The 13,491-nt window shown below is 43.1% G+C and overlaps 1 protein-coding gene across 2 annotated transcripts; it reads left to right on the top strand.

The window, feature by feature from the left end:
• The first annotated feature begins 3,655 nt into the window (after positions 1-3,655).
• On the top strand, positions 3,656-12,551 carry MSRB2 (methionine sulfoxide reductase B2). Of its 2 annotated transcripts, XM_057383794.1 has the most exons (6): positions 3,856-3,914; positions 3,991-4,243; positions 5,206-5,312; positions 6,290-6,366; positions 10,242-10,389; positions 11,530-12,551. In XM_057383794.1, exons 2-6 carry the CDS (start codon positions 4,060-4,062, stop codon positions 11,635-11,637), a joined length of 624 nt encoding a protein of 207 aa, XP_057239777.1. In that variant the 5' UTR covers positions 3,856-3,914; positions 3,991-4,059; the 3' UTR covers positions 11,638-12,551. The 2 variants fall into 2 exon arrangements, with proteins under 2 accessions (XP_057239784.1, XP_057239777.1); XM_057383801.1 differs by lacking the exon at positions 3,991-4,243 and having other exon boundaries at positions 3,656-3,914.
• Positions 12,552-13,491: the final 940 nt, after the last annotated feature.

A 13,491-nucleotide genomic window follows, 5' to 3' on the forward strand; every position in this document is an offset into this window, starting at 1 on the left:
GGGTAATGTGTAGAAGAACCATCTCAGTTCTTCACTACCTTGGGGTACAAGGGATAAGAAATCACACAAAGTTTGTGGGATGTATTATWACTGTCTATGTRGCYCAAGAAACTTGGATGGTRTGATATGGGGATGCATAGGGCAATGCAGAGAATTAGCCTGGATTTGTTGTTTCCCAATGGCTTCCCCTGAAGTTGGACGCACTCCACACCAGACTGCACGTTTGCTTTTACCTGAACCAGTGGCTCAATTGCAGAGTGGAGTGTTCTATCAAGGAGTGACTGCATACTATCCATGAATTCATTCCTTCACGTTTTGCAAGAAATTTCTCAAAGCATGTAGAATCCTAGAATAATTTCTACTGGACAGGACCTAAAGAGGGCATTTGGTCTAATCCAACTCAAAGCATTTGTCACAGAGGACCAAACATGTAGGTCCAACTGGACCCTTCCAAYTGGAACTATTCTATTCCAGTCTGTTCTGTTCWGTTCAAAAYCTACCCTTAGAATCCAACWGAAGGCTYYCACTTAAGCTAGTYCACAAATAAATCTTATWATTTTCTAAAAACAAAGGTTAGAATAAGCAGGTATCCTATAGTTTATGATTAGCAAAAAGAGATATAAACCATAAAGCAAACAAAGCAAAGAGTTGTGTGTTCATTATTTCTGACAATGTCTTTGGCCAGAATCACATCAGGGCYATAAATGAACCTAAGCAGAATCCATAGATCAGCTTCAGGGAGGTTCAGATCTGCATTCAGTCTCTGTGTGCCCCTGGAAACCAGCAATACCCTTTTCCAAGGCACTTCGACACTTCTGCTTCTACTACATTTTGCCGAAATCCCTTTCCATCACCGGAATTCAGCACCAGAGCATTAYCACATATCTTTAGACAGTGTTYCCATGTGKAAACAGTATCTCCMTATACCAAGAGCTCAGAGTTTCATCACACCTGAGTGGCTAAGGCTGGCTGTGGAGTTGTATGGATYAGAGGAGAGAGAAGACCCTGCTGARGAAGGACGTGGAGTTACTGCACTGTCTCCTACAAAAGCATTGAGGGTTCCTGTGGGGAAAACAGAGCTCCCCACAGATACAAGCTACCAGTGAAGTGCTTATGCTAGGCCCCTGTTCTTCACTCCCCAGGGACCTGGGCACACAGCACCACTACAAATGACAGGTCCAAGACAAATTCTTGCATGTTGAGCTCCMACGTTTCAGTGGAAGCACCCTATAGGTACACTAGGTATGACAAAGTGAGCAGAGGAAAACTGATTGCATACAAATGCATAAAAATTAAACCACCACAATTTCAGTGTTCTCTTCCATACGTAGTAATGTCAGGGGGCTTTATTAACAAAGCTTTGTAAGCAGATGTTTGMATTTGAGCAGGGTTCATTTGACTTCTGTTCCTCACTGCTTCCTGGCTGACTGCTCAGTATCTGCAGTGTAGGCATTACGTGATGCTTTGCTTGTCCCCAAAGCCATCAGTCAAGAGAGGTGAGCAGGGAAATGGTTTACTTGGATCCCAAATAAATATTAGCAGGATAGTCTGGACTGTGACTGCTCCCCTTTTCCCTCCTGCTCTCGCCTACACGYGCTGCTGCTGCTGCCTCGGCACAGAGCTACACTGTGGGAGGAGCTGAGGAGCTTCTCCCCATCCACGTGTGTCTAATGGGACACTGCTTTGGATGAGGCCCCTTCCCTGGATGCAGCTTGTGTATGTGCTGGAGTCAGGTGGCATTTTTAACAAAAAATCTGCTGAATTATGACTCRGGGAGAATTTACTTGAAAATTTACATAATGTAGCTAGAGGAGATTTTTAACCACTTCCCCTAGTGCATAAGGGAGAAAAAAAATAAGAGGAAAATTAAGTAACAGCTTAATTGGCTTTTAGAACAGTCTATGGGGAAAAAGGCAGGCTGGATGTCTGCCTAGCTACACGGCTTGGTGTGTGCTGTAACCATGGGAGGCARCATTACAGGCATGACAGGACAATGATTTGATTTTTCAGCACTGAAGATCTGAAAAATGAATTACCTCCATCTGGGGGGGTTGTTTTCCACCTGAGGAAGACCTGTCATGCTGGTTTGGATAACTGCAGGTCAGGCTTCTGTTGGAGGGAAAAACAGAGGATCTGCTCTGCCGTGCACCACCTCAAATGTGGATGATGGCTGTTGGCATGAATGGAATCTTCCTCTTCCACCATCACCCTCATTTTAATCAAGGAATGGGTTGCAAYGAATCGGGTAACTGAGAGGATGATGAGCCTGATGCCTTGTGCTCCTTCTGCTCCCACTGCCCCCCAGCAGCATGACCCTGGACCTCACTTCCCTCCTCCAGAACCTGAGGAAAATGGCACAGCAGCAGACCTGTGCTGGTTGAGCTCCCACTGCCTCCAAACTGCTGCATTTTGGTATGGTAYCAGTAACAAAGAACTGCAAGGAAGATATTAACAGTTCATTTTTTTTATTTAATTTTGTCTTTAAACAAAGCACCAGTGAAGTCAATGTCAGCTACAAAAAAAATGCAAGTTCCAGGACYAACCACTTTCTCTCACCCTCCTTCATTTCTCAGATAATTCAGGGAGACCTCCATTGATTATTTGTCCTCCTCAGGACCAAACACTGTCTGAGATCAAGACCAGGAATGTGAGGAAAAGGCCTGTTTTCCACAGATGAAAACAAAGATAGAGGCCAGGAGTGACACCATCACCTGCCACCACTTTCCAGCCCTAAGCCATCTTCCAGAACTGGGGGAGTGTTGGATTGGGTCTCTCCTCTCCAAAGGCTCCCCAATAGGTTCCAATGCCCTCCTAAATCATGCCTAAACGACTGATACAAGATGCCATAGGGGTAAGCTAGAAAGTGTTTGGAAATACCACAGGATTATCCCTTCCCAAAAYAGCTGAACATGGAAAAATGCCGTCCCTCTGCCTATAGCATGRATTCATCCTTCTGCCAGCACCAAGAGCCCTGGCAAAGGCCCCCCTGCCCTGTCAGCATCACCGCTCTCCTAACATCCTGAATTGTACTCCTGAGGACTCACAGGCATCACATATCCGGGATTTTTATCCAGGTACTCTGGCTTCACTCCACTGTGTCTTATTACATAGGACCAAGCCATAAATCAGCCGTGTGCCCCACTCCCCGCTGCCACTGCAGACAGTGAATGCATCATGTAGGAGCCTTGCTGATATCCATCCTTTGGTGCAATATTCCGTGAATCCGAGCAGAAGCAGTGATTACAGCCATGGTACTGATCATATTTTGTGTGAGATATCCTCAGCTGCCATGGAACTCACTGTCTTAGGCATAAGGATGGTTCAATAAAAATGTGTATATACAAGCCTGATAAGACAAAGACTATTTTTTAGCTTTGATTTCAGAATTAGGCTAGAAGAACTAAACTAAAAAGAAAGTAATTTTGTATTAAATACCATTAGTAGCTTTGTCATCCAATGTAGTAAAAAGAACTTCCTTCCACTTCCTTCAGAAATGACAAATTAACTCCAAATCAGAAATTGAACTATTGGGGAAAAAGTAGATAGTTGCATTAAGGCTTATCCTGGAAAAMTAACTTGTGTTTAGGTCTACSTTTTAAGGACGGGCTGCCAAACTAWACCACGTGTCCTATTACATGTGTATTTATAGGCCAAGCCAAAGCAGCCGTGACTGCAAATCACCCCAGGAAAACAGGAAACCCTCGGATAGCACAGCTCCTTCACCACTCCTCGATCAACAGCAGAGAGAGCAATGCCTGTAACACACATCCAGGACAGCAAGAGCGCTTTTGCATGCAAGTATCAGACTTGGTCTCCTTAACAGCAACCTAGAATGGCTGCAAGCAAATGTCTTAACAGGATTTCGTTAACGGCTGCAACGAGTGTTCCTTTTGAAGCTGTTCTCTTGCCTCTCGGTAAGAAGATTGAAACCTTTACCTGTAAATAATGCAGCGGCATTTAAACGTGTGCTTTATTCACTGCTTTTCTCAGGTCTGATTATTTAGCTGGAACGCAGGGATTACACACAGCCGACGTTTCCCCCGGTCCCGCCCCGCCGCGATGGCGGCCCGTCCGCTCTGGAGGCTGCTCGGGAGCCGCCGCCCGATCCTCCCGCTCCTCCTGTTCCACCGCCCGATCCTCCCGTTCCACCGCCCGATCCTCCCGCTCCTCCCGATCCACCGCCCGATCCTCCCGCTCCTCCCGCCGCTGCCGAGCGCCGCCCGCGCTGCGCACCGAGCCCCAGGTACCGCCCGCAGCACGGGGAGGAAGGGAGGGAAAGGGCATCCCTGTCCTCGCCTCTTCTGGCCGCGTTAGCGTGCTCTAGGTTATTGTCTTGTCCTAAACTTTAGTAACTGTAAGTAGTTTTTCTTGTGGAACGATCATTTTCAAATTCATTTCCCCCTCCGCCCAGTCTCATCTCTACCTTGTAAGAGATGAATGMAGACAAATGAATTCATTCCTCAGGAGCTGGTTGTTTTTCAAGGATCCCGTGCTGTTGGGAGGCAGACTAGGAAGTAGTTCCCCACCTCAGATTTTTTGATTRGGAAGGTATTATATTGTTTTACTCACTGTTTTTCAGCCAGTCTATTAATTCTTTGCCAATCCCATAGCACCGTGATTGTTCTGCATGGTGCGTACAGACTCRCAGGATGCGCTGCTGGAGGTTGGCACCATGATGGGTGATTACTGCTCTGCTGTTGGATGTTCCTCATTTAACTATGGTCCTGTTTCTCTTGGGCTGTGGCTTTCTTCCAGTGCTCCTTCTCAGCACTTTTCACTGGGGCTTGTGGAAGCTGCTTGTGTTAACAGCCCATAAATGAACATTAGTTCTGGTTTTGGAGGGTTTCCAAGACGTTTGYCAAACCTTTCAGTGATGCCCAGGGATGAAGGAGGAGCACCAGCAGACCAGCAATYATCCTGAGCCAGGGCAGAGGGCTGCACTGGGAGAGTGGGTGGTACCTTGAGTCATAGGTACCCATTTCCTTTACAAGCCTTCCCAAGCAGTTGCTGGAGCTGCTCTCTGGATGTAGCACCCCAAATGGAAAGCAGATGCAAAGTCCTGCCCTCAGCCCTGCTCRTGTCCCTGACCTGCCCTCTGTGCTTGGTCTGTACCCACAGAGACCTTGGGAAAACTGAGATGATGATAAAAAGCGTCAATGGAATCTACGTTATCTTACTAAATTATCTTTGTATATCTAATTGAAGACACAGGCTCTCTGACTAAACAAGCTGAAGCAACTGCTGCTACAGACTGGAAAAAAAAATTGACTCCGGAGCAATTCTATGTTACACGAGAAAAAGGAACTGAACCGGTGAGCAAAAGTGCTAATGGTGTCCAAGGGTGAGCCACCTCCTCTGCCTGCTGGGCACAGAAAAACCTGCCCTGGGGAGCTGTCACCACTCAGTTTCTTCACAGGATTTCCCCTGCCTTCCTGTGGATGAAAATTAGATTCAACGTATGGAATGGGGTGGATTTTATTCTGAYCCAGACTGTTTTGCAGATGGAAAAAAAATCTGCATTATTTCCATATTTTATTGGGTTTCTTTCTGGGATACTTTGCTGCCAGATCAGCTATCTGTGTGATAGGAGTAGAGGCCTCTCCAGAGGAGAGAGAGATCATATTTTTGTCCTGTAGTCTCCTTTTTTGACCATATGTAGATTAGCCATGGACATCTSAATCTAGCATTGCCTTCAGGAGATGGGTTATTCCTCATGTGCCAGATCACCCATCCACATTCCCACCTTTCCTGCTTCTGTTATATGGTGACCATGTAGCGTTGTGGCTGGAGTGCTGGTTGTCCCTAGCCCCAAGGCAGAGCTCCTGCACACATGGATCATGTACAATGGGATTGAGCCATGTGAACTTTGCCCAAATCCWTATTTGTAAAATAGGGATCCCAGGATCGGACCATGCCGGAAGGGGGAGAGTCCCTTCGTAAACCACTTTAAAGTTGTGGCAGTTCATAGCAGAACCCTGGCCTTTGGGATCCTGCACATTTCACCAGTTTTTTGGAGGTCATGACTCCATGCTTGGTACCTGGATGATTTATTTATCTGACTGGTCTCAAAGTTTGTGGGGGTAGGGGGTAGTCCTCACCACTAATCCAAAGGCATCCTCTCCTTCATTTCTTCAGGCTGCTAATGTTTGTTCTTCAAAGCCCCCCTGCAAAGCCTTCTTTTTATGGTTTTTCTCCTGTTTCGAATCTGATTCTTACATGCTTGTTCCAGATGGTGAGCTTTTAAAGACCTGCATTATTAACTTCTCTTTTTTCCTTCCTATTTTAAAAGCCATTCAGTGGGCTCTATCTGAAYAACACAGAATCAGGAATATACTGCTGTGTATGCTGCAATGCCCCACTCTTCAGGTAATATCCTTTGGCTTTCACAACATCTTTAACATGTACTAATTGTGGCATGAATGGCATGGAAAGTGTGGGTCAGAAGAGCAATCCCTTGGTGCCCAAGTGCTGTGTGTAAGTCTTGCAGGATACCTTGCAGGATACACATGCATGGTGCTCCTTTTCCCTGAGCTCATGAGGATTGCCAGTGCCTGCACACAGCTGTCACATTATGGTCTATGCATTTTTCCTGACATGTACTGTGCTTTTTGGTTGATGATAATTCATTGTTTAAGAGGTCCTTAAGCCACAAGGTGCCACAAAATACGTGTATGTATGCATGGTATCATAAACACATAAAACATGTGTTTTCTCAGTTTGTGTGCTCCCCATACTCATCTTCTTTCACTCGTGCTGGAGGGACCTTGGTGTGCGTTTGTCGAGTGTTGTGATGTTCTTATTGTGGGATCCCTCACATTGGAGCTGAGACCTTCTCTTCACCCCCACCCCCTCCTAAATTCCCTAAATTACACTCCAATATTCTTGCCTTTTTGGTTACATTTACTTCTTAAAGCCTGTCTGCAAATGACTGCACAGTTAACCTCTGTGCTCTTTACAATACTGTGTATTTTGCAACTGCATTAACGTCTAAGTAAAAGGAAATAGAGTGCCTTGGAGTAGGATGTGCAGAGGGTGTTCTATTCTCTGTGACTGAAGCAGGAAAGACAGTTTCTTATATTTTTGGTCTAGAAAATAGTCCTTATTTATTCCCAGCTGAGAACTGAGTGGAATGTGGCTGATATGCCCACATTTATGAAGACTTTGAAGGATGAATCACRGATCAGAACTTCAAATGGGATGTCAAGGATCAAGAGATCTGGGTAGTAAGAAAGGAGGGGAACATGTAATTAATGTATTGAAAATAAACCTAAACTAAGAAATTGAATTATGATTGTGTGCAATTAGTTTTCCATTGGCCAAGTKCAGAAAACTATTCTTATGCAAACATGCATTTGCTTAAATGTATGATTTTCTGTGGAGGTTTGCTAATGAACACTTCTAAATAAATTTATTTCTGATGTTAGCACAGCATTACAAAATATTCTGAAGGCAAATATAAAAGCAAAAAATACCTCTGGAAAATTMAGATAAATTAGAGAAATTTTAAATTACTAAGCTGTGGAAGAGTTCCTTCAACAGGCATCTTTTATATGAGACAATTGATATTGACAGACGAACATGAAGAGAGACAAACACAGGAGGGAATTGCTTCTGTTGTTAAACTAGTGACAAAACAGCAATATAACCAGTCAGGCTGCCTTTTGCACTGTCCAGCCCTCAGACAATATAAGTACTTTTCTTCATGACACAAGATAATGCAAAGCCTTGCAGACAAAAAAAAAGCCAAACTTTCAGGAAGAAAAAAAAATAAAAAGCCTTGTAAGAAAATTGGAAACTACAAAATGTGCAAAATTATCTGAAAATGTATTTTCCATGGAGGTGTTACGCGGTGGAGAACATTAGCAATGAGGGGGAGAAATGGTATTGGATAAGAGATTCATTCATCATATTTATTTCCTAGTCCATTAAAAATGTTCTTTCTTTTTCAAATGCATTAGATCATTAGCTACAGGTAAACATAAAGTATTTCTTCCTTTCTTTGAAACATATGTGTATACATTTATACCAGAATTTATTACCTTCTGTTACCAGATATTCATTTGAAAGAGTTGGAAATACATGGAACAAACCCCTAACCTTTAAAGATAGCAAATTGTGGTGCTTTAATGAAATCTCAAACCTTCATCAAACCATAAACCTACAGCTGAGATTCATACAGCAAAAAGCACTTTTTAGAATTATCTGGATTCCATCCAGGACGACTGAAATAGGGATCAAAGTAAATGACATGTGCTGGAGGAATGGTGTGTCGAAGGCTAATCTAATGCATATGTYTAGGGAAAGTCCATTTATCCATAAATTAAGTGGTGAAATACTTCAAAGGACAAATATGATCTTGAACAGCAGTATTTTTGGGTACTAAAATGTTTCTATTAGGGAATCTAAGTGATATTACTGTTAATAAAACCGCACAGAGACCATTTCTGTTGAGAGCTAGTTTAACAGCTCAAAAGATTGTTCTTTTAGCAATGGAAAGCATCTACAATAAACTTAAGTATTGTGAGCGGCATGTAGGGGACAGTCAGGGTCAAATGCAAAAACCACGCAGTGCAAAAGGCCTTGACTCTGTGGGTTTTCAGAAAGGATCTTTYTGAAAACAGAAAAATCTTTCTGTGTCTGTGTGTAAATACACCTAAGAGTCTCTGTGTCAAAAAATAAGAGTTTTGGTAAAAAAGAACAAAGCAGATGTATGTCAGGGAAGCTCAGAAGACATTTGTTGATATGTGTTCCCCAGGTTGTTTTTGGGATTCTGTGGCTGGTAGGCACAGTATTCATGTGGTTTTGAGGCAGGGAAAGCAAKGAGCCCTCTTTGGCTGGAAAGAAACACACCTGGAGCCCTGAAAACCTTCACAAACACAGAGTCTGCAAACTGCTTTTGCTTCAGAGCTCCTGTGCYGTGTCCTATTTCTCTCCAGTTTTACAGAGAGGAGGGAGAACATTTCTCATGGCTATTTGTGCATCGATGTAAAGGACTAAGCAACAGCCCACACWAAAACTAGCCTTTGGTCATTCTGTGCTTGCAAATCCTCTTTTATTTCCACTGCTGCATTACTCAGTGGCAGCYCTGTAAAGATGTTTATAGAAATGCTGACTCACACACTGCTCTTTGGGTTGGATTTTTTAAGCTTTTTGTCCAGCTTGTTTGTCATGTCTTAATGAAAGAATATACAAAATGTATACCGAAATGTGCTTGATATATACCACATATTTTGGTTTAAATTCTGTCTTAACTAACGTTTTAATCCCCTTGCTCAAACGCTGCTGCTGGTGTTGATGTCTCCATCCACCACTAGATGCCAGTAAGAGCATTGGRTTTGGACAAAAATCATGGGAAACCGAGAGGAAGTGGTTGTGATGAATCTCCAGACCGTTTACCTGAGAAGTATATGAACCTACCATCATTTCTTGTTCTAACTCATGCTAGGTCCCTCTTCAATCAGAGAAGGTTCATATTGCTGTCAAAACTTGCACAATTTTAAAGAGGAGGGATTATCTCATTTCTATACCAAATCCCCAAAATATCTTCTGATCWTATTTTCCAATATGCTCTAGGTTTTAATATGCAGCTAAACAATGTTGGTCATCTTGGATGTTAACAGGGAACACCCATAGATTGACAGTCTGTTGTGCTGTTTCTTTTGGCTGTGATTATCTCTCGGGAAGAGTAAATCTTTGTGTTGTGAGGATTTGTCATTGGTTGATGGATGGTTTGAGCAAGGCTCTGTTTGATTTTCTGAACCAGCTTGATGGCTGACTGCAAGACAAAGCCATCACCATCAGGCACGAGCCTGGTCTGGTGGGCCAGCCCAGCCTTTGTCTATTCATTTCTTCTTGAAAACTCTCTTCTCTGAGATTGCTGGATTGGGCCAGGCTTCAGACTGCAGCTTTGTAGGTGTAATTCAGTTAAAYGCTGCAGCATGGTGTTAGTATAGTACCGTTGTCAGGAAAAAACCCTTTTCCAAGCTTTTTAAAATATCAACCTGTCACTGAAATAGAAACAGTGAGGCAAAATCTCCTGTTGTGAGCTGATTAAGAATTCCCTTTGTAAAAGCGTTTCCAGCACGGTTTGATGCCAGTGAGAAAACTTCTAYTGTGCCAAATTTTATTAATAGTGGTACAATCCAGGAATAAGGGAAAAAAAGCCGATGTTTTTAATAGAAGCAGACTCTTCTTTAACATCCCTGTTGTTAATTAACAAGAAGATCTGGTTTCCACTATAGCTCAGAAAAGAAGTACAACTCTGGGACTGGATGGCCGTCGTTTTCTGAGGCTTATGGTGCTTGTGGCAGAGATGAAAGTAATACCAATATCACGAGACGACCAGACAACTCACTGGGATCAACTAGAACTGAAGTTGTCTGCAAACAGGTATGTTTATGATGGAGATGATACACAAAGACACAAATCTTAGCAGATAAGGTGTGCCCATGAATGAATCTACCTAAATGCAGCACTGAGAATTACAGTTTTACTGGAGCCATTCTGTCTCAGCCTGGGGTGAAGAAAWGTGTGTGAAGGGGAAAGCAGTTGTRTATGTATAACCAAGAGCTGGAGTTTAGACAGAAAAGTTACCCAAAGTGTGCTGCAAGGTGTGACAAGAGACAGCAGAAAGGACTCTGATATAGGGTCCAGGCATTTGGCCCAGCACAGGGACAGTTCTTCCTCATTCAGTCTTGCAAAATATTTGCTGTTCTTGAAATATGCAGAGACTGAGGCAGCAGCCATTGAAGCCATTTGCAGCCATTATTATTTGCTCTGCAGGTGGCTGTGCCCTGCATCTCCAGACCTATTTTCTATGGATTCTCTTGTTTCACAGAAGCCACCCTTCTATTTTTTCTAGCTATTTTGACTCCCTCAGTCATCTCTCTTCTACACTAGAAAGGTCCGGTTCCTTCAACTGTTCTTTTTATGCAGTGCTTTGTAGTGTGCTGATGATTCTTTTGCTCTGCTATTCATTCTTCCCAGCTGACCCTTTTGCTTCTTGAAGTAGAGTTCAGGGCTGGACAGAGCACTGCAGCTGGGCCAGCCTGCAGCATGGGTTAGAGTCTGTTCAGGTGTATTAGAAACACCTTTACCTTTCCACAACCCATATTACACAGACACATATTTCTTTTGGGACCTGCTGTAATAATCAGGCTCTTTTTCTAAAGAATTGCCACCCCTAACCATTTCTTCCTAATTCTGGATCTGTTTTTTACTTTTGTGAAGGTATAAAATTTTGTAATTGGGATGAGGAGATAGGACTCAAGCTGTACCAGGGAAGGTTCAGGCTGGACCTCAGGGGGAATTTCTTCATGGAAAGGGTGTTAAGCATTGGAATGGAGTGCCAGRGAGGTGGTGAAGTCACCATCCCTTGAGGTGTTTGAAAAGCAACTGGACATGGCATTTAGTGCCRTGGTGGTGATCAATCAAAGATGGATTCTGTGTACTGAGAGGTCTTTTCCAACCTAAGTGATTCTGTCATTCTGTAGCTATACAATAATGAAATGGTGATCATTTCTRTTGCAGTGTGATGCCCATCTAGGCCACGTGTTTGATGATGGACCTGCACCTTCTGGGCAGAGGTTCTGTATCAACAGTGTTTCATTAAACTTCAAACCAGGCTCTGCTCAGTGAGGAGGGTCTCTGACTTGCAGAACATTCTTTCTCTGCTCATACGGCACACTTGTGAAAAATTCTGCTTTTAATATATAACTCMAATTTTAACATTTATGCTGTAGTAACTTTGTTTTCCCCCTGTTACCGTTGATAAAATACATATTTTTGTTGTAACTCTGGCAGTCTATCTTTTCATGGTTGGTGCAATATGTTGATCTGCTTATTGTATTTTTTAATTAAAAAACCCAAACCTGTGCAATAGTTCACATTCACAGCTATCATCATTAACTGTATTGAGGCTGCTGAAATGAGGTGTTCTCCTGAACCTGACTGCCAATTCAGAGCAGTAGTTGTGGCACTCAGGAATGCAGCTGTACGTGGCTGACCGTGGCAGAGCTTACACTTCTGTAAAATCATCATATCCTTCTAAAGGGAAGCAACAATAACATGAATCTTTAAATAAGGTCTGAGGGTTTTTTTCCCCTGATGTGAGAGACCTTGAGCTGAGCCACGTGACTTTTCTGTGATCCCATAAAAGCAAAGTCCTCAAGGAGGAACTGATTGAAACTATGTCAGGCAATGGAACCAGTGTAGACATGGAGTCTTTCTTCTTTTAAATAAATTATTTTGATTCTGTGTCCAATAGCAAAGCTGAAATGGGGTTTGCTCCAGAAATTTCTCTTACAGCAATTATATGATAATAATGTAATGATGTGTAATATCTTCAGCCTTCTGTTATCACTTGTGTGTTTTAGAATCCAAAAATAAAAATTAATATCAAATTTACTGTATTTGGGGGAAATAAATCAGTATAATAAATCAGTTTGGTAAAGTGATGCTTTTGATGCCTTGTCTGTTCTTCCTTGTACAAATTTGTAAATACTTCTGCATTCTCCCAAGCATTGTCATTATGATTTGCCCTAACAGCAAAATAAATCCTATGTCTGTTAAACTGAGCTTTCCTTCCTTCAGAATTTTTTCCAGAGAAAATAATCTCTGACTCAGAACATCAGCTTCACTAAACTGGCTGGGTTTAAATGCTTCCCTGCTGAGAGTTACTAGGCAACATCTCATTTGGTTTTACCTACACCAGACTGTTTCCATTCTCCCCACTTTGGTTGCCTCMGTGATAAAAAGTGTGCTTTCATCTACCAGTGTAATCTTAAAGCTGTTTAATGTCTTCAGAARATGGACCTTTGCTGCACTGAATTTACTTCTGCTCTTTCTGTCTTGGAGCTCTGTGGTTTTTCATTCTCCTGTGCATTCTACAGGAGAACTCTGCAATTCCATAACTTTTAAAAACATCATAGAGACAACGGTCACTACAGCCAAACTGATGGCAGAAAGGCCACCAGAGGTGAGAAGCAGCATGACTCAATAAGAGACCTGGTGCTGCTGGTTTTCAGTAGTGTCATAGTTGGTGACAGTCCCATTGCCATCAGAGATGTCTTTCAACAATTTGCTGTGCCTGTGCTGCCTCATGCTTTGCCTCCCAGGGGTGCCCCTGCAGCACCCACTGTTGCCTGCCTGCCCTGACCAGGCTGTGCATGCCCAGCCTGCTCTGATCTGTGTTCTCAAGAGCCTTCAGAGCTTGTACAGAAATCACTGTCTTTGCACGCTCTGAATCCACGTGCCCCTCCTATTCTGATATRCTTTCATCCACTGTTTGTTTTTCTTAAAATCTGTTGCACAGCTACTGCTTAGGTTATTTAATCTTTAAAGGCATTTTTTACTCAGGCAGCCTTCTCCCCTCTCCTTGCCTTTCTCAACAGGAGAGGGTTCTCTCGGAAMGGGAAAAGGTATTCCCCCGTGGACTCTTGTGTTCAGCCAGGTGCTGGTGGGAGGAGCCAGCACCTGCCTTAGAGCAGTGAC

Source organism: Malurus melanocephalus, unplaced genomic scaffold, assembly GCF_030028575.1.
Source record: "Malurus melanocephalus ecotype Western Australia unplaced genomic scaffold, MMel_1.1 scaffold_14, whole genome shotgun sequence".
Taxonomy (NCBI): domain Eukaryota; kingdom Metazoa; phylum Chordata; class Aves; order Passeriformes; family Maluridae; genus Malurus; species Malurus melanocephalus.